The sequence below is a fragment of the Cinclus cinclus genome, chromosome 1 (assembly GCF_963662255.1).
Source record: "Cinclus cinclus chromosome 1, bCinCin1.1, whole genome shotgun sequence".
NCBI classification, from domain to species: Eukaryota; Metazoa; Chordata; class Aves; order Passeriformes; family Cinclidae; genus Cinclus; species Cinclus cinclus.
The window spans coordinates 74,568,998-74,589,769 of NC_085046.1; the positions used below are offsets into that span (position 1 = coordinate 74,568,998).

The following is a 20,772-nucleotide window of genomic DNA, read 5'->3' on the forward strand; positions in this document are numbered from 1 at the left end:
TGGCAGAGTAGCTTTACCTAAATAATTTAATGAAAACTATCTATTGTTTTGGTGCAAGACTGAATAATATTATTTGACTTCTCCATTTTTCTTTTGCACATACTTGAGTCCAAGCCATTTATCAATTTGATGAGAAGTGGTAAATGAGACTGAGGGGTCAATACGGTTCTGCTAGTCACAGAGATAGGTCGCCTGCTACTGCTTTTCTCAGTTTCTGAGCAAACTATTTTTAAATGATAGATTTTTTTTTCCTAGTAATTGCAGTAGCAGTAGTCTGCCATTTTGAAAACAATTTCTAAAATAGATAATTCTCATCTGTGTAAGCATGAAATGAAATAACATCTATCAGTTGTCAGGAATATTTAGAAAGAAAATAAGCTAAAATATGGGCATACGTGCATTTTACACCAGCAGGTGTAAAATCACCAATAGGATACATTTTGCTGCCTTTATAAAGAACAGCTATAGCTCTCTTGGGTGGTTTTCATTTAGAGTTTGTATCTGATTATGCATTGTACTTAAAACAGCATCATGCTTCAAAATATTGTAAGAAACTGGGAAGTAGTTTAATCTTAGCTCTCCAGTTCCTTTCAGTTCAATTTATCTTTTGGTTTTAAAATTCTATCTGCTTGTCACAAAAAGATAGTCCAAAAGGGAAACAACTGATAAAACTGAAATGATTTATATTCAAAGCCACAACTCAAGGAAAGTAGAGTCTACTTCATCACAGTGCATTCACTCACTCAAGGAATTAAAAAAACATAAGAGAGCTTTACAAATGTTTGGCCTATGTCTTATTTGAAATTATAAATGTGTAAATAGCCAATAGTTACAGCAGTAATTCAAAGGCTGGTTCTCCTTAGGGGCTTTTTTTTTTTAACTTCTCTTGATTTTTTTTCTTTTTTTTTTTTATTAAATCATATGTAGATGACCTTTCACATGTCGTGTACACATAGATAGCAAGGAATATCTGGGAATAATACTGTGGAAAAATTGATGATTTGCAACAAAATACCCATGAGGGAAGGAGTTCTAAGAAGTCAAAAGTTGATGTTTACCCTTTTAAAATGTCTTCCTGCTGAAAGGTTTCCCTTATATTTATGAGTGTTTTTGTCTTTGAAGATAATTAAAAATAAACTGAAGCAAAAAGATTGTAATGGTAAGTTCTTCCAAAGTCTCTAATATCTTTTGTTTTGAGGCAGTATATGACGTCCCCGAGGACAGAGTACAATTTGCTTCCAGGAGTAAACAAACATCATTGTCTAACTCATCAGGGTTACTTTCTCGAACAATTATTTCTGTTTCCTGAGTTTTTTTCAATAGCTATTTACTTCAGAACATTAGACTATTGAGGGAAACAAATTATCCTTTAATTTTATACTATGCTGGTCTGTAGTAATTTTAAATATATAACCCTAGGTGAGTTCCTAATCTCTTTAATCTTGAGAATAAAAGCTGTCTTGGTTTTGTTTCAAAGATTGAATTCAGAGACCATCCAAATGCTTGAAAGGCAGGTACCAAGTTGCCTTACACATCTGAACATGCTTCAGAACTTCGAAAATTATTAGTGAATAGTTAGGAGGCTTGGTATGCCTAAAAAGTCATGTATGAACAGATTTATGCAAAGAGTTAGATGGAAAATATGGGTTGAACAATGAAAGATAATGTTCTGGGATATTCACAGTACTGTAGTTTTTAAAACTAAGAAGTTGCAAAGGTTGCTGCCTGCACTGTAGACTCAGATGACTGGACATAAAGAAATCTGAAAAAGGATTCTGCATACTTGTAAGGTCATCTAGCAGCTGGAGAAAACCTTGGTGCTCAACAGACATTCTGTTCATCTCTTCTGTTCCCTTTATCAAAGTTGTGGAAAAGCCTTGCTTCTTCATATTGGCTGTGTCTTTCTTCTGTTTCCTGGACCTGTGGTCTACAGTCCAGTTATGCTATCTGGATTTAGAATTATTGTCTTACACACAATGAAGACCTATACCAAATAAACTTTTTTGTTGAAAAGTTTTTCATTTTTCATTTTTATTTAGGCAGTAGTGTAGATGCTTTTCCTGCCTCAGAAATTGTATTCCTTCAGTCCTGCCTTCCTTCCAACTTGCCTAAGCATTGTATCTCAAAGCAGTTGGGATGGAAAGACATAAGCCAATTTACTTACTCTTGTTGTAAAGTTAGGAGTAATCATACTGTCCTTCACTGGCAATGATTTGGTGATCTGAGGGTTTTTTTACGTTCTAGTTGGGACTTATCTTTCATTGAGAATATTTGTCCTTTTTTAAAAATTCTCAAGCAAATGACATTTATTAACGCAGTGGAAACAGAGGTCGGACATGATGATTTGGAATACTTCTGGGTGAAACTGGTGGCAAAAAGAAACACAAAGACAAACAAAAAACTCACAAAAAAACCCTACTCTGTAGAAAACTTCAGAACACTTCATTGTACATTAGAGCTGATCGTATGGAATACTTTGTCTCTTCCACACTCAAGAACAGCTGAGAAAAGATGCAACTACTCTTTCCAACCATTTGGTTTAGAAACTGGTTTAAGCTATAAAAGTGCTTTTCATGGTTTTATTCCTAAAATGCCTTAATAGTTTTCTTAGTAATTATATGTAATTTAGAAGTACATGTGTTACAATAGTTAGGCATTAATAGAATAAGTAGTAATACAGATTTCTTCTTTCTGTATTAAGAACTCTATTTTCTAATGACGTTTGCATATCCATTTTGATATATGACATTTTCTGTGAAGTATGCATAAATTCAGATTTCTGAGTCTCCATGCCAATGATTGCAAATTCCATTATAAATTGTACCTTTAGGAATTAGAAAAATTTAAGAAATATTATTTTAGAGTCAATATAATAATTAACAACTATTACTACCTAGGCAGTCTTGGATAGAAACTATCTATCTTAGTACAAAATTATTAAAATTACATTGATATTTTAAGCTTTGGCAGTGAGAAGATTGATTAATGCAACTGTGAGATGTGAAGTAAATGGGGAGAGAAAAAGAGAGTTCTATTTTTAAAATTTTGTTTTAATGAGTAGGAATTTGAAGAAATGTCATGAAAATCCATTTTGAGAAAGGAAACAGGAAAGATAGATAAAGGCAGTATTCCAAGCCATGTTACTAAAATTTAAGAAAGGTTTTAATGAATTGAAATTATTTGAAAAAAGTGAAAATAATGTGGCAAGTATAATACATGAGCTTCAAGAGAGGCCAGCTGGGTAGAGCCATACGTCAAATAAATACATCTATGAGGAGACTGAAAAAAAACATTACTTTTGTTAATAAATATAGATTTTTTTAATTTAAATATTTTGCAGAACACTCCATTCCACTTGTACTTTTAAAATGTAACTCTCTTGTAAGAACTACTGTGCAGAAATACAGCCATATTTTTAAATATTATTGCTGCTGAAGATACCACAGAGGACTTAGAAATACCTCTAGCAATCAGCAGAATTTCTTAGAACATTCAAAAAAGATAATGAGACTGCTATAAATAGTTGGAATACAAGGGAACTGTTTAATTATCTATTTAGTTAGGTCAGGTTATGTGACAGACCATTCTCTATGTCACAGGAGTAGCATTTCTACTGAAAGCCAAGTAAAATAAATGGAATAGCTTGAGGACTGCTGATGGCTGTGACACTGGAAAGAGCTGCACAGGATTAATCAAGGCTTATCGTTTAAGAATAATGGAAGAGATTTCAGTAATACTGATGTATTTCCTAGGAAAGGATAATGACATGCTGTAGAAAACAAAGTCATTAAAGGAATAAGGAATACTATTTCAAGTGCCATGTAAAAGTCTGTGTATTATAAAAGAGAATTATGAAGTTTTCCAGGGTTAGTTTAGTGTTCTTTTAAATCTTGAAAGAAGAAAGTAGGATCAAATAATCCATGAGGCAACACCTAAACCTTCATGGAAATGAATTAATGCTGGGGGGGGGAAAAAAGAGAATGTAAACGATTTACTTTGTTCTATACACAAAACTTAAAACCCAACACATAGAAAATTAAACACCAGCAGCATAACTAATACAGTATACCTTATTGGTAATTAGGAAAAGGAAGATTAAGTAAAGGGTGTTTTTGATGTTTTACACATGCCAGCAAATATCACAGAAGCTTTATGGAAATACTGGCTAGGCCTATCAGCTGATTACCAGAGCTCACATAATTTAGAAATAGTTTTTCATCAGTGATGTAGTCCACAGAACATATTTTTTGAAATCAGCAGTTAACATTGCAAGGGAGAATAATTACTACAAAATACCGTTCTTAATTTGTATCACTTAAGATCAGGATGGGCTATTTTGTCCCCAGTAAAATATTTGAGGAATAAAGTTCACTGTGGCTGATGATGCATAACATGAAATTCTCTGTATGATTTGTGTCAATTTATAACCAAATCTGGTTATTTTGGTATTTTGTACTGTGATAGTGGAATAAAATATGCTGCTTTGGTAGGAAAATCTTAAATTTTAATTATAGCTATGCACGCAGTACTAAATTAAATTAAATATCAATTAGTATCAATTAAATTTCATTATGTGATTGTAATTCCCAATGTAATTGAGGTTCCCACAAGGTGTCTACAAGGCACTATTGTGGATAAATCCCCAAACTGGCTCCAGGAAATTGACATGTTGGGATTCCACTCTTAAATGCTTGTATAATAAAGCATAAGGTGTGGGTGATAAACACAACGAGTTAAAGACCTGCATACAGCTGCAGTACTCTGATTTTGCTGGGATTATGGATATTTGGTGGAATTACTTCCTTGACTGAAGTGTTGCAACGGAGAGATACATACTCTTTAGGAGGGATAGGAAGGGAAGACAAAGAGAGGGAGGGAGTTGCCCTTAGTTGGAGATAGCAGCTAGAGTACGTGCAGCTCTGCCTGGGGATGGGAGAGGAGCCAATTGGGAGTTTATGGATTAGGATTAAAGGGAGGACAGGCAAAGGTGACATTATAATGGGTGTTTGCTATATGCCACTTGACCAGAACAGGTGGATGAGGCTCTCTAGAAACAGATAGAAGTGGCCTCACATTCACAGCAGGCCGAGAGAGGAGATCCTTCCTCTCTGCTCAACACTGGTAAGGCTGTGCCTTGAGTGCCGTGCCCAGTTCTAGGCATCCCAGCACAAGAGACAGACACACCAGACAGGGTGCAGCAAAGAATGATTAAGACACTGGAGCACCTCACATATGAGGAAAGGCTGAGAGAGCTGAAGCTCATTGCACCAGAGGAGAAAAGGCTCAGGGAGATCTTTTCAATGTACACCAACACTCTAGGAGAGGGTGCAAAGAGAACAGATCCAGGCTCAAAAGAGTTGCTCAGTGACAGGAACAGAGGCAATGGGCACAAACCAAAAAGCAAGAGGCTCTTCTGAATATTAGGAAACACTTCTGTCCTGTGAGGGTAGCAGCACCGACACAATCATTCTGCAATGTAATTTTATGTAAAGATTTAAATTACAAATTATTTGTTTAGTAGCTGTATATTGATAGGCTTTTTCTTGAGAATAGTATTCCCTAGAATAAAAGATTTCAGAAATTACTAAAAGAAGAGACAACCTTGATGGAAAAATTAAAATACAAGTTGCATTTAAGAGTTTATACATATTCCACCTCTCTTCTATCACTGATCCTCATTTAATGCCTTGCCTACCTGTTTAGGGTTATAAGATTTCTCTCCTGTATATGCAGACCTGCTGATTTCTCTATGATATAAATGAGGTCAGGATTGATACAGGACATCTTTACCCTTCATTGTTTCTAAATGTTGTGATTATAGTATCAACTCAGACTCATCAGAAATCTCCTGAAACGTATGAAAAAATATGTCAGCTCTCTCCTTCCTTCTCTTCCCTTCCCTTGGATTGAATTTAATAATAATATTCTCTTACTGTGGATATTAGTGTTTCAGAGATTATTGAAATGGTTTTTATTCCTTAATTCTGATATGAAAACTCCACTTAAGTTGCCATTTTCCACTTCATGGGTTGGCAGATATTGTCATTCATCGTGATAAATAAAGAGTATACATGAAGAGAAAATACACTAATCACAAAGGTAGAAAACCTTCAGAGCTCTTAACCATTGACATATTACAATGATTTCAGACAGAAACAGAGACAATCTTGTGTAACATGTTTTTAAATGGCCTCCAGCAGTAGGCAAAATAAACCAAGCATCAATATTTTAAATGTGTGCTGCTTTGTTTTAAAAAATTCAGTGCTTTATATGTATAATTCAAATTTTTCATTAGAATATATAAAAATCTAACTCTTTTAATGCTTATTTTGTTAATAACTAGAGTACTTTAGGGAAATATATATGAGCATATATATAAAAAATAATTCTTTTTTACTCAAAATACTCCAAACCTACAGTTAATTCTTACAACCACGTTTTTGTGATTAATGTAGACAGCATGAAAATAAGTGGTCACTTTTCCTTAAAAAAAAACCCCTCAAACTAAACAAACAAACCCCTAAGTTTTCAAATATGTTAAGGTATTGTGAATTCAGTGAAAGAAAAGTATGTGCTTTTTAGCATATCTACCTTCCTAGGCTGTTTATTGGTGGAATAGGGAGATTGTTCAGGGAATTACTTAATCCTTTATACAATATTTAGTACAGATTTTTATGGTTAAAACAGCCAAAAAGCATAGCACATAAAAACCATGAATATTAGAAAAACCTCCAAGTCTGAGGAAAATCTTACCAGATATATTTTCATTTTGAGACCACAGGATAGTGTACAGAGACTACTGGTAGAAGTAGGAATGTAGGCTTGTGCGTTATCAATTTCAGTAGAAGAAGAGCCAAACAATGCTTCTTTATTCAGTAGAGCATTTTAATGAATGGGGACCTGAACAACTGCCATGGGTCAGGAATTTTTTTCTGTTTAACACAAGAATTCCCTTCTGCTTGCTTATACCCAGACATGTATTGGAGGTGCCAGGAAGTAAGGGCACTTCAGATCTACAGGCACATCTCTGCTTTCTGTCTTTACTTGATGTACAGACTGTATTTATGACATGAAAATTGGAAGACAGTATGCATATTGGCTTATGCAAGAACTTTTTGGTGTATGAAATTCAATCAGTCTCTGATCTTAGCTCACTGCTTCTATGTTTTCTGGACTGGAAGCTACAACAATCTAATGAAGCTGAAACTTTCTTGTTCTAACTCTCTGAACATCAGCTAAAGACTTTGGCATGAGGAGGGAGATTGGGTATTGGCACATGGACTTAGTGCATCTGTGAAAGAGCTTCTGCTGTTGCTCATAAGATTTGTCTTAAAAAAAAAAATCCTGCCTTTCTCACCTGAAATCCTAGAACATTTTGTCAGTGACAAGACCATTTACCTTCTCTGGACTGTGATTCTTCCCTCAAGAATAATCAACAGTAAGAGGAAAAAGATATAAATCTAGTGTTGAAAAAATATATTTGGTGTATGGTTTCTGGAAATTGAGAATTTTCAAGATATCAGTAGTGAAAACTGTAGGGAGTTGTGAAAATTATAATTCTATTTATGTGATAGATATTTCACTCAAGGATGTGGAAAGAAATAATAAAAAAGTATATGAATTTTAATTTATCTCTTCCCATTTTAACGCATTCGTAAGAGCAATCAAAAATTTTGAACGTCAAGGAACTACTGTGATCTTTAACAATAAAAATGGTGGCAAATACTTGTATCTTCCCTTTTGATAATGAGTCAAGTTAAGCAAATACAGTCTGAAAACAGTCTGTACTGCAGACCAGAATTTTTCATTTCTTTTTCTTGCAAATGAATTTTAGAGTACACCTCATCTTACATTATTTGTACTTCCACTTTAGTTTGCTTATCCTTTATCTTTCCCAGTCTCACAAAGCATTATTTTTGAAATCTGTCTTTTCTCCTTTCTGCCTGCCTCCTGTTAAATAATACACAATAGCACAGTCCTAGCAAACTGACAATATAACTGAGTGAGAAAATTTAGTGTGTGACATGTCTGAATAAAACTTAGTGCAAATTACAGAATCAATGAAAGGAGTTGCTTAAAATGTTGCCTTCTGGATAAATTTAAATAAGTAAACCTCTTTGGTGAGTAAAATGTGGCTCAAAGGCATGACTGTTAAATCTGTCAACTGACAATTCTGCAAAGGATATGACCTGGTCTGAAAATCTTTTACAGCAAGTGAAGCTAATGTTAAACAACTGCATCATTTAATAGTTCAGTTCATGATGCTTAAAATAAATACCTCCATTGTGGGAATTATTCTTTTCTGACTTTGTGTCGAATCTGCCCACCATTGTGATTATGTTTAGAGACACGATCAGTATTATTCAACTAAGTATCCAATCAAGTTGATAATACTAAATGTGCACTAGAACACTGAATGAAAAGGGCAAGTGCTTCTATGGTGTATTTTGGCCCCACATTGCTAATATAATTACTTAGAAAAAAGCTAACAAGTTACAATTTGCCCTGAAATTCGTCCTCAGAATTAGGAGACACTCGGGACTTATTTGTATAAGATCTAAAAGATAGAGTAATTCAAGAGTGTACTAAGGTCTTGTTGTTACTATGATGCTAGGATTAAATTGATATGTTGACACATTGCCGAAGAAAGTAGAACAATTGCTGCATTATACAATTAAAAATGACTACTATAATGTAAGAGAGTATGAGTCCATTTAGTAAGTTAATATTAAAATAGTCTGTCATTTTGCAAGGACTGCAAGAACTTTAAACTATATTGGAAAGTGTCTTATACATCATAGTATATTAAATGAAGATTAAAAATAACTTGAACTGTATTAATGCCTACAGTAAGTTTTCAAACTAGAATGCAATTTCTTAATGCAGTCATACCTGGTGTCTAGTTATTTGAATAACAATCACTGAAAAATCATAGAGGGACTTCTGAATCTGAAATTCAAATAGAAATAGGTGTGACAAATCTTAAAGTCTTTATCTGGCATCGTCATAAATCATTTTGAATTTCAGAAGTAGCTTGTATGATAAAATAGATCTGAATAGCCAAATCTTCTCTCTGTTTTTCACTATAGTGTTTTATCACTTTTTGGCAAAAATAAGATTAACACTTTGTATGCTATTAGAAAAAAAGTCCACCTACTTTATACTCACTTTAGGAGATTTCAGAATTGATCAGATTTCATGGGGAAAGGTGGGGAGAAATCCCAGAATCCTGAGTGGACAGGTTTGATTTGGATCACTGGATGTTAATTAACACTGATTTCCTGTGTTGCAATTTTCGAAGCAGAATTATGTTGTTCAACTAAAGGCTTCTGAAAGTATTTTTGCTAAGGTCTTTTACAGATCTAAAAAGTTATTGAGCTGAATTTTATTAAGGCATCTTTTAATGAACTAATTTTATTTATGGTTGCATTTACCCTAAAGAAGGATGTAGTATGTTAACTCTAACTCTGGGGTTTTTCCCACAACTGAACAAAAAAAAAATAAATCTGTCTCTTAAAACCTGTTTTGTCTCTGTCTTGGATTGATAATTCAGTTTCATTTTTAAGTATTCACATAACACTCTGTTTCATGACCAGCTGTAAATATTATCTTTTGTTTAACAAGGCCTTCCTTTTTTATTTATGTATTTATTATAAATCCTTCTGTATTAAAATAGTTTGTTCAACCAATTTAGATAGAAGATATGAATACATTTTTTTCATGGTAATTGTAATTATTGTATGATGAAACAGGGCTATATAAAATAATACCAACTGACTTTCTGATTTCCTATAAAGTGAGAAAAAATAAAATAAAATAAAATAAAATAAAATAAAATAAAATAAAATAAAATAAAATAAAATAAAATAAAATAAAATAATAAAATAAATAACATACATATACCAGTGCAGCTGAAAAGGGAAATATTTCTGTGGAAGAGCAGCAAGAAATTCACTGAAACAGGAGTTTGCAAAATATCACTGACAGATATGAAAACAAAACCACATCTTCACAGCTGATCATTTTGTGTGATTAAATTGCTAAATGAAACAGATGTCTTTCCATTTCTTGGCTTGGCTGACATGAATCACAGATGCCCATTAGCTAAAATAACTATAGGAAACACTTCATACTAAAAGTAGCAGAGATATATTTCACAGAATATTTTTTTAGTACTTGAGTAAAATGAAAAAGTCTCTGCAGCACTGTTTGACAAACTGCTCATGCATTTCAGAGTTGGGTAATGGTTCACCATACAGGGCTGTGAATTACCTTGGGCAGTCTTTAGTCACCTTGATTCCTCTAGTAACATCTGGATTGAATTAGGAGCTAAAAAAAAAAAAAGAGAGAGGTATTCACCTTAGTGTTTATATGTACTACACATTTTCACCCCTTGAATTATGTCTGGAAGACTTGCTCATTTTATCTGTAGCTGTGTGTTTCCTGATAACCCAAAAAGACCTGAAAAGTTATTCTGAATTTGAAGGTTTTCTAAAATAGCTCTGGACTCTTCTGTATATGCATATTATTTAAATTACCAAACCAAAGGCATTATTAACATTTTTTAAGAGACCATAGTGTTATAGCTTAAAGTGTTCTTCTAAATATGTAAGGTGGTATTCCTTTTAAACATGTTACTGTGAAGTGCAGCTCTCAGCTCACTAGAAATCTTTATGTGGGTGTCTCAAAGTGGTATATTCAGCTCCCTTTACAGAATTTTGGCTAATATATGTGTGGGGAAAAACAAATAAACAAACAAAAAATCCCCAAACCATACAAACAAAGAACACAAACAAGTAGAAAGTTTGAACTTGGCAGAGGCAATAGCTTAATTATTTTGTGGACATCAGACTCATTTTCAAATCACTTTACTAAGATTTACACATAGCTACAGGAAAGGTTATGAAAAATCAATAATGATAGTAACTTACCTATCAGACAAATAACTATGTTAGAAGATCTTTACATGCTAAATTGGTTCTAAATATAGTTTTTCATATTTTTTAGTGTAGGGATTTTCTTAGTTTTCTGATTTAGCTCTCTTCACCGCAGTGTTCAGGCTTCTAGTGCCAGGCAATATTTTAAGGTGACAGAATATTATTATTTGGATTGCTAAATTTTACAAGTTCCTGGTATGGCTTTGCTAAATATCACCCTCCAAAAACAATTTCCATGCATCATTTTTATGTTAAATTTGGCCAGATACTCTTGCTGGAAACTGTTTGCGTGGAGTTATACTGTTCTGGTGATAATGCATTAGAATGGATTTTGCCAGGTTGCTTACTGGTTTCCAAGTCAAAGAACAGGCCCTGCATCACCAATATACTATTGTTAACTTTTGCGAGGATCAATAATACCAGAGCTGGCTTTGGAAAGCATCTTGGAAAGGTTCAATGTGCCCATTTAAAGATCCCTCTCAAACAGAACCTTATTTTATATTTCTGCCACAGGTCTGAGGAAGAGCAACCTCTTATCATGCTCTTCATCATTCTGCTGTGAAAATATTTCAGAGTGGTTATGGACCAGCAGTGAGCTCCTAAGACCAAAATGTTTTTGAAGTGAAATTATATTCTAGGAAAACATGGAGAAGAAAATACTCAAAGACTACCTACACTAAATGATGTTTTAAAATGGAACACAGCTTGGAAGATAATGGCGAGTCCCTTAAAAAGAAGGGTGAAAGGGTTTAATAGGAGGTGTGAAAAGTCACAATTTTTATGTACCATCAAGGGAGGAGCATGAAGGATTGAACTTCATTGTAAGCATTCATTCCTCAAAAGAGGTGTGAGAGTGGTTTGAAATCCTAAGTTTGAAGTCATTAAGAGAAACAGAAGGGGAAAAAATTATTTGCAAAGGATTTTTCTTAACATTTACATTCTTATTCTTTATGTTTGGCGAAATCTCCTATTTTTTTATTTACTGTAGAATGAAAGGACACAGTAAGAAAATACTCGCTTTATAAACATGTATGTATGCAGTGTAAACAGAGTTTAATAGGTCTGAATACTTTTATGCAGAAAATCAAAGTTCAGAAAATGATAGTATTCAAATTTCTACCATGAAGTCTTTGATCCAAGATGCCTGGTGAGTTCTGTCTGTTACACATATATAAACTCTGTGGGAAATATTAAGTGTTTGAAAATTTTTCACAACATAGGCATTTACTGTTTGACTTCGGCTTATCCCACCAGTCATTTTTGGTTTCAGCACAAAAGACAAGGAAAGACACATTCAAAACCATAATAATTGAATATTTTTACATCTAATATTTAAAAGAGATGCTATGGAAGATAATATGAGGTCATCATAGATGAAAAGAGAAATATTTTCATGGCTGCATAGCAAGAGGGATATTGATGCTATGCTACATGTATAACATTTTTCAGGATCTGAAATGTAAGCTTAAATTAATAAAATATATTCACATGACTGAATATAATCTTACTGCAGATTCAATCAATGCTGTTATTAAGAGTGCAGATACCTATTTTTAGAAAGAAAAACTGTACTAGTTCTTAAACTGGAATATTCTGATATTTCTTGGGTGTGATTAAAAATATATATATATATTCACTTCATTTTTGTAATAAAAGCTACTTTATTTGATCTTTCTGCTGAACACAAAAGTAAATTTACAAAAAAGAATGTATTTAATGGTGAAAATAAATCAGAGTGCCAGATTCTTTCAATTAATTATGGTATCAATGAGATTGAAAGAACCTTTCCATCATGGTGTTGAGAGAAATTATGCTAAATGTATCCAAAAGATCAAATGAGCCATCATCCACACTACTGCATTGAACAATAAAACATAACTGAATAATTTTTTCATATAAAGGCAGTCAGGACTGCAAGTTATATATGTGAAGTTAAGCTTTATACAACTTAAACACTGGGTGTTAATACTAAATGCTTAATAAATTTGGGTGTTTTTCCTTTAGTCTATTTGCATTAGCTGATGGAGTGCAAGAGATAATGACTTAAAATGAAATGTTCCCCAATTTTGGAGATATATAAATAATATTATATGAAATTTATATATATATTATTTCATTAAACCAGTGGTTCTCTTTTCCTTAACTGTCTTGTATTTAACCATGTTCTTTATCTGCTGAGTGAATTTACAACTAACACAGCAGCTGTGAGTTTTTAATAGGATCTCTTCAAGGAAAGAAAAGGTCAGTATTAACATAAAAATGTTCTTTAAGAATGTGGTGCAGAAGTTTCTTAGCATAGAACAGATGTTGCTGCAAAAGCAAAATCTTCCAGAAACAGTCAAGTTGAAAAATTCTTGGATCTAAGTTAGAAAACTGGCTGCCATTCAGTGGTGAATAAAAATTGTTTTCTTAATGGTATCTACCACATTTGTTGCATACAGAATAACGTAAACTAAAATAATAATGTTTAAAACCCTCCATTCTTCTGCTTCTAAACAAAATACTGTCTTCTTCCATTTCAGCTTCATTCTGACCAGGATAAGGGAGATGGTTCCCTCAAATACATTTTGTCAGGAGATGGGGCTGGTACTCTTTTTATAATTGATGAGAAAACAGGAGATATTCATGCAACTCGGAGAATTGACAGGGAAGAGAAAGCCTTCTATACCCTGCGTGCCCAGGCTATCAATAGAAGAACTCTGAGACCAGTGGAACCTGAATCTGAGTTTGTCATCAAGATCCATGACATTAATGACAATGAACCAACATTTCCAGAAGAAATTTACACTGCCAGTGTTCCTGAAATGTCAGTAGTAGGTGAGTTCTCTAAACTGAGGCACAAATGCCTTTTCTTCATTACCTGACAGATTATTTCCCCATTTTCTGAAATGTCAGTCATGTGCAGAATTCTACCTGATGAGCTAAGTATTATTCATTTTGGCATATTTGTTCAAATATTGCAATGGCATTCAGAACCAGATTTTTAGGATCTGAGATCTATTTCTACTTGGAATATCTAAATTATTGGCTTCACAGTTCTTAGGAATATAAACATTTTAGATAGCAGGCAATGGTGAATCATCCTCCTACTTAGGAACTGTTAGAATAAAATTACTAAGTCAGTTTGTTGAATGCTCCATTTTTTTTTCTTTCCTTTTCACTGGAAGTTCCCAGTGGTGATAAACATTGAATGGAAAGCTGTCTCTACTCTCTCTGTGGGTGAGGAAAATTATATATTGACTCATGTATTGTTGATGCACTGTCTGAAGGCAGACACCCTCTTTCTTCTCTTTTCTTTTCTTTTCTTTTCTTTTCTTTTCTTTTCTTTTCTTTTCTTTTCTTTTCTTTTCTTTTCTTTTCTTTTCTTTTCTTTTCTTTTCTTTTCTTTTCTTTTCTTTTCTTTTCTTTTCTTTTCTTTTCTTTTCTTTTCTTTTCTTTTCTTTTCTTTTCTTTCCTTTCCTTTCCTTTCCTTTTCTTTCCTTTCCTTTCCTTTTCTTTTCTTTTCTTTCCTTTCCTTTCCTTTCCTTTTCACTTTTTTACTATATAGACAAATCCTCTTGTGCTTTCACTTTCTCCCTTAACTCCATCCGTGAATGACACCTTCATGAATATTGGACAGCTGTTTGAGTTAATCTTGCTTCTTTTTGCAATGTATTTTCAGTTCCTATCTTAACTACAAAGTTGTGACCTGGATCATGCCAGCTGGTGAATGTTATAAACAATAAGATCTTGGATGATGACCCATTATTGATATTAGTGCTTACAATTCATTAGGAATAATTTTGGAAATCTGAAAAAGATATTTAGTTTCTTTTAAAAAATAATAATAATTTATTCAGTGTATAACGGTAGCTACTATAATATTAAATTTTTAAAATTCAGGGAAAAATTATTTCATTATAATTTTTTACTATTAGTAGCATTTTATTTTTAATTCCACTACCTGAATAGGTCAAACAGGTGTTTTAGATGACTAGATTAGCCAGCTGAGATGATAAGTTTTTAAGATGTTTTATATATTCCAGTATTGATGATTTAGTGCTTACATTCCGAGGCCTTGAAAAATGCTAAAAGAGAAAAAAAAAAATCACCACCACCACCAAAAAACCACAAAAACAAACAAAAAAAAACCAAAAAAACCCCCACAACATAAAACACAACATAAACACAACATAATTATTGAAAGAGAATGGCCTCAGCAAATCTGTGCAGCACTGCATGGAAGCATAATAGCAATAGTTTTTTATTCTTAATATTTCAATCTGCTTTCAGTTTCTGATTGAATCGGTTTTTAAAACTTGAACATTCAGCAAGTGGTTTTTATGATAAAGGAAAAAAGATTTTAAAAAAAGATGAAGAAATCTGACAGTTGAATGTGTAGGCCTGTACTGAAATCTCATCAAATCAGCTCACGTAAAGAGGAGAACTGAAAAGTCTTCCACGTTTACTGTTCCAAAATCTAACAAAATGTAATACCAATGTACTAATGTACTGGTCAGATTTATAAATTTCCATAAACATACACAGCTTTAGGCAGAGCATCTTGAAAGTGCATCCAGAAAGAACATTGCTGCATTTTCTAGAGAAGCATATGACAAGACTACAGAAGGGTTGAAAAAGTATGTCTCAGAGTTTCCATTTTATTTCTCATGTTTTTGTATAAATTTCAAAATACATTGTTTAAAATATGATTGGAAGGATATAACAAAATTACTCAGTGTTTTCATTTAATAGTATGCTATTACATAATACTAAGTTATAAGCTATTGATTCTTCATTTTATCAGTCTCAATTCCATAAATAACATCTTTTTATTTTTTTCTCAAACATTCATGGCATTATTTCAATGCTTCTGAAGTATTCATATTCCAAGGTTCCAGTGTATCTGTGCAGCTGTACACAGATCATAAAATTTTGAAATTGCAAAATGTCAGCATTAAAACAGCAAAAAATGAGATAAGATGATCAGAAAAAATATTTGGAAAACAATAATTTATAGAAGAACCAAGAGCAACAAAAAAAAACAGCTTGAGTGTACTTAGTGTGTTAACATGTATCTTGCATAAATATCTGTGCTGAAACAAATGAACTTTATTTTGTCAATAAAATTAGAATAATTAAAATAATTTTAACTCAGTTCCAATCTGTCATGTTCCTGAATTTTATAAATGCAGCCATTCAGCTGCTAGAGTGACTGACTGACTCAAGTCAGGTGATGGGTAGCATTTTCTTGTAGTTTTAATGCTTTTAGCTTTATGGCTTATCTGCAAAGGTATATGTTCATTTATGGTCCATGAGATAATTATGTGATTTTATAAAGTATTTATCAAAGTTGATTAATTTCTTCATAAGACTAATATAATTCTCCAACTTAAAAAAATCTACTCAGTAATTTGAAAACTAGAGGCTGTATGAAGGAGAGAAATCTTCTAAAAGAATAAGCTGTGTAAAACTTCTGAGGCAAATAGAATTAACCAGAAATTGTGAAGTCATTATGTCAAAACTCTTCACATTTTGATATAATAATATTACCACATCATTATTGCAAAACATTTTAAAGCAGTATTTTTTCTGACATCATACAATTGCAGCATTTTTAGTACAGCAACTTACATGAGACATTTATTAAAAAAGGAACAGTTATATTGTTTATTATGCATTTTTATGGGGAATGTTTCACTTCACCGTTCAAAGGAAAATAGGAAGGAATTCCTACATTTCTCTATTTTTCTCTCTCTGGATTATTTTTCACTGTTTTTTAGTTATGGTACTGTGAGCAGCCTAGTACTTGCCCAGTACTGCTGTCCATGGGCTATGAAATTGTCAGGCTTGATGTAAGGAATGCAGATTGAAATTGCAGTCTTGGATGTAATTGCACTGTTCCATTGAATGTCCGCTGTAGTACTCACTTCTGTGACAATGTAGAAATAGTTAATATTTCTATAAATGTCTGCAAATATCAAGAGGAGTTTAGGCTATAAATATTTTCTCAGTGATTGGTACCAGGACAAGAAATTATAAAGCTAAATTTCTATGGCACTTACCTGAGTAGAGATGAGTTATATAGTTCTAGAAAAAAAGTACAGTACTATCAGGACTGTAATATTTTCATTATCTATATCTATTATCTATCATCTATCATCTACAACACTGTATGGCACTATGCTATATATTGGGACTCTGAGAAAAAGAGGTATTGACGGAACTACACCCTGCCTTTCCTGGGTCAGACCTGCCAGTCAAACAGAATATCATGCAAAGGATTCCCTGTTCCTCTATTCCACTTCTCCAAATGCAGTCACTTAAGGGACAGGGGAGAATGGTGACAAGTTCCTGCACAGTCCTGCAGGTGCTTCTGTTCTGTGACTTGCATAACAGGCAGGGAAGTGCTGATCTTCCCTTTCTGCTGACTTGCAATAAAACACAAGAAAATGGAAAGAAACTGTGCCAAGAGAAACTCAGATTAGACATTAGGAAAAGGTTGTTCATTGAGAGATCAGTCAGCCACTGGAACAGGCTCCCCAGGAAAGTGTCAGTGTCCTGAATGCTTCTCTTAGTCATATGGTTTAGTTTTAGATAGTTCTATGAGAAGTAGGAAGTTGGACTTGATGATCCTTATGGGTCCTTTACAACCCAGTATTTGTATGACTCTATGATCGAATTATCCACTAAAAATACATCAATATTTTCATAGAATCCCTTACTCTCCTGCTACTATTGGTATATCCAAGTTAGATAGTTTGCTATCAATCAGGTGTGAAGGCTGGACCACTAGACAGATGCATAAACATAACCACACAGTGTTTTTGTTTTGTTTTTTTTTAAAAAAACCAACAGTTTATTCAAATAGAGAAAGATCCTTTTATGTATAGATAGGGTTGGTGAGTGGCAATAGTAAAATGGGGTGAAAAGCAAAATAAAAGACATGCCACTTTCACTATCACAGGTGAAAGAGGACCTGGTGCATAGAGATGGTAGCAGACATCAGATGCTTCTTAGTGGAGGACACAACACCAGAACAATTCTCTTTGTTCATTGTTTCCAGTTCCTGTCGAGGTTTTATATGCATTAGCACCATACAAGTGATGTTTTATATATAATAAATATTTGTTGGGTTTTTTTCTTTGTTATACTTCAACTCCATATCAGTCTTTAATATGACTATTAACTGACAACTTGTATGTGTGCTTTGTATTTATGTTATGCTGTGACTGAGTTCTCAAAACCTTGGCCATCATCTGGTGACTGCATTCTCTGTCCTGGCACTGAATATCAGTGTTTCAAATGGGTTTAAATCTTATCTCTACTTTAAAAAGTGTCAAAAAATCCTAAAAGTCAACTCTTCTGCAGTTTCGCTACTGTGTTGTCTATTTCTACACATCTGTACCGCAGTTACAGTGGTGAGGTGTTCCTATGAGCCCTGCAAACAGTTATTTGAATACCAGAAAGACAAACATGACACAATACAAAGGAAAGAATGAAATGCTCATGTACCAAATTTGAAATGGTCGAAATCTGTTCACCCTCGGAATTCAGGGTTTGCTCCAACTTGAAGTTCCCTGTACTAGAAGGAACAATACGGTGATCGGGAAATCAGAAAAAACACTATTTAGTCTTTATCTACTCCATGCGCCTCTATCCGTAAGATACCAACTCATGATGTAGCCATACCACCAGCCTCTTTCAGACCCTAAACAGCTTGATTTCTTCCTCCAGCTGTGGTACTAACCAGATGGACACCTGAGAATATGCCTATTTCTGTTATCAAATAGAGTGTCTTGACAAAGGCCCATAACTTTTTTTTTGTCTTGTTCGTCTTTCTTTTGTTGCTCATTTAACAAAGAAAAGGCAGACACAAATGGGCCAACTTCAGGATCTTGCAGCTAGGTAGATATCCTAGAAGACAACTTATTCTCCTGAAGTCTTTGTACTGATTACTGCATATTTCATCTTCTTTCACTCTTTCCTTTCTTCGCTTTCAGAGTTTATGACCCAGAATATTCTTATGGTTTCGATGACATTCTTCTGATCTGTCCATCATATTTTTTACCTACCTCTTTCTGCTCACTTGGAGATTTCTTTTCAGAACTGCAGATAGTCTATTTTCCTGCAGATGGATTTTTCTGTGGATTTTGCCTATTAGTGTATTTTAGAAAAGTTTTCAGAACTTCCTACTGAGACATCTTTTTATATATTTCTATATTTTCACAGCCCATATATTCTCTAATCATTCCATTTCTTTATTGCATCTTGCAACTTTTCTGCTTATAAATTAGGGATATCAATATATGCTTCAGAAGATGTAACCTCCTTCTGGGTTTACATGTGATGTACAGGGTGGTCTGTTGGCCTGTCATCTCTTCCTTTTATTATATATTTATCTTTCTCTTTCGAGAGCAGTTAGAGCTGCTTAACTTTCTACCTTCCTTGTCTTCTTATATACTCCCTCATTAATGTTGTTCACCAATTCCCAATGTTTGGTCCTCTCTGCCAAGGAATTCATCTTACAACACTTCCTTCTGGTTTCCTACTAAGAAAGATATTTTAGAATCCTTTTTTCATATAAAGTTCTCTCAACAAACCCTTTTGCATCTTCTGACAATACATTTCAAAAACCCAAATTATGATATTTTGGATTTTTTTTATAAAGCTTGATTTTGCTCTGCGAACAAATCTTGCCATAAGGAGATGGAACAAAAAGTTAAAAGAACAACACATGTAGTCAAAGATCTTTCTGACATTGAGTTCTCTGAACATACAGTTCAGTTCTTTTCTGTATTCTGCAGCTTGAAATAGATAATTTCAGAGGGAAACATGTCCTTATTTCTGGGCAAAATAGATGTCATAATTTCCTATCTTTTCCACTAGAAAGAGCAGAAAATTTCTATTAATTTGGCTTGTTATTTGTACGGATAATTTTCATGTGGAGGGTATTTGCTCTAGTTAAATATCACATAACTCAGCTGGGTGTAAAGAAAACAAAATCTAAGTTTAGAATCCAGCTTTACAGTGGATATTTTGTGGATTCCATTTCCTAGGTGACTATTTCCAGTGATTTTTATCTCATATGTATGCCTCATAAACAAATCGTGAGGTCAAAGTCATTAATACTTGTGTTTGAAGATGCATGCAGAAAACATCAGCAAGGGCCAAATATATTAATTACTGTTATACTCCTAGACCCTAGGGAGAGTCAAACACTATAATTAAAGTTATGTTAAAATATGCCTTCTGAGAACTGCAGCAATCTGTCTCTGGGCCAAGTTTACCTCTGTTGAATTCTCATTCATGGTGCAGTAAAATAGGCAGTTATGCAAGCAGGAAAATAACAGAATTCACTAGTGTGTTATTAATAACATAGATGGTGCCATATTCATAGATTCATATGATGGTTTGAGTTGGAAGAAACCTTAAAGATCTTCCAATTTCAACCCCCCTGCCATGGCAGGGATGCCACCCACTGATCACGTTGTTCAGAACCCATCCAACCAGGCCTTGAACACTGCCAAGGATGGGACATGTACAGCTTCTCCGGGAAACTTCTCAGTGTCTCTCACCACCCTCACAGTAAAGAATTTTTCTTTATATCTAATTTAAACCTGGTCTCTTTCAGTTTGAAGCCTTTCCCCCTTGTCCTATCACTACATGCCCTTATAAAATATCTGTCTCCATCTCTCCAGTATGTTATCCCTGTCTCCTTTATGCACTCTTATAGAGTTCAGATTAGGCTTCAAATTCTGAAGGTCAAAGACCAGCTTCATCAGAAGCAACCTGTGACTATGTAAAAGATAGAGAAAGACCTAGATCAAGTGATGATCACTAAGTGATCCCTATA

At 33.7% G+C, this 20,772-nt stretch overlaps 1 protein-coding gene across 2 annotated transcripts in view; it reads left to right on the forward strand.

Moving 5' to 3' along the window:
- Window positions 1-20,772, forward strand: part of CDH10 (cadherin 10) — a 57,610-nt gene that overhangs the window by 9,662 nt on the left and 27,176 nt on the right. For both annotated transcript variants that reach the window (XM_062499562.1, XM_062499573.1), the window contains exon 2: window positions 13,460-13,754. In XM_062499562.1, the coding sequence (XP_062355546.1) occupies window positions 13,460-13,754 (295 nt within the window). The remainder of the gene's footprint in view (window positions 1-13,459; window positions 13,755-20,772) is intronic.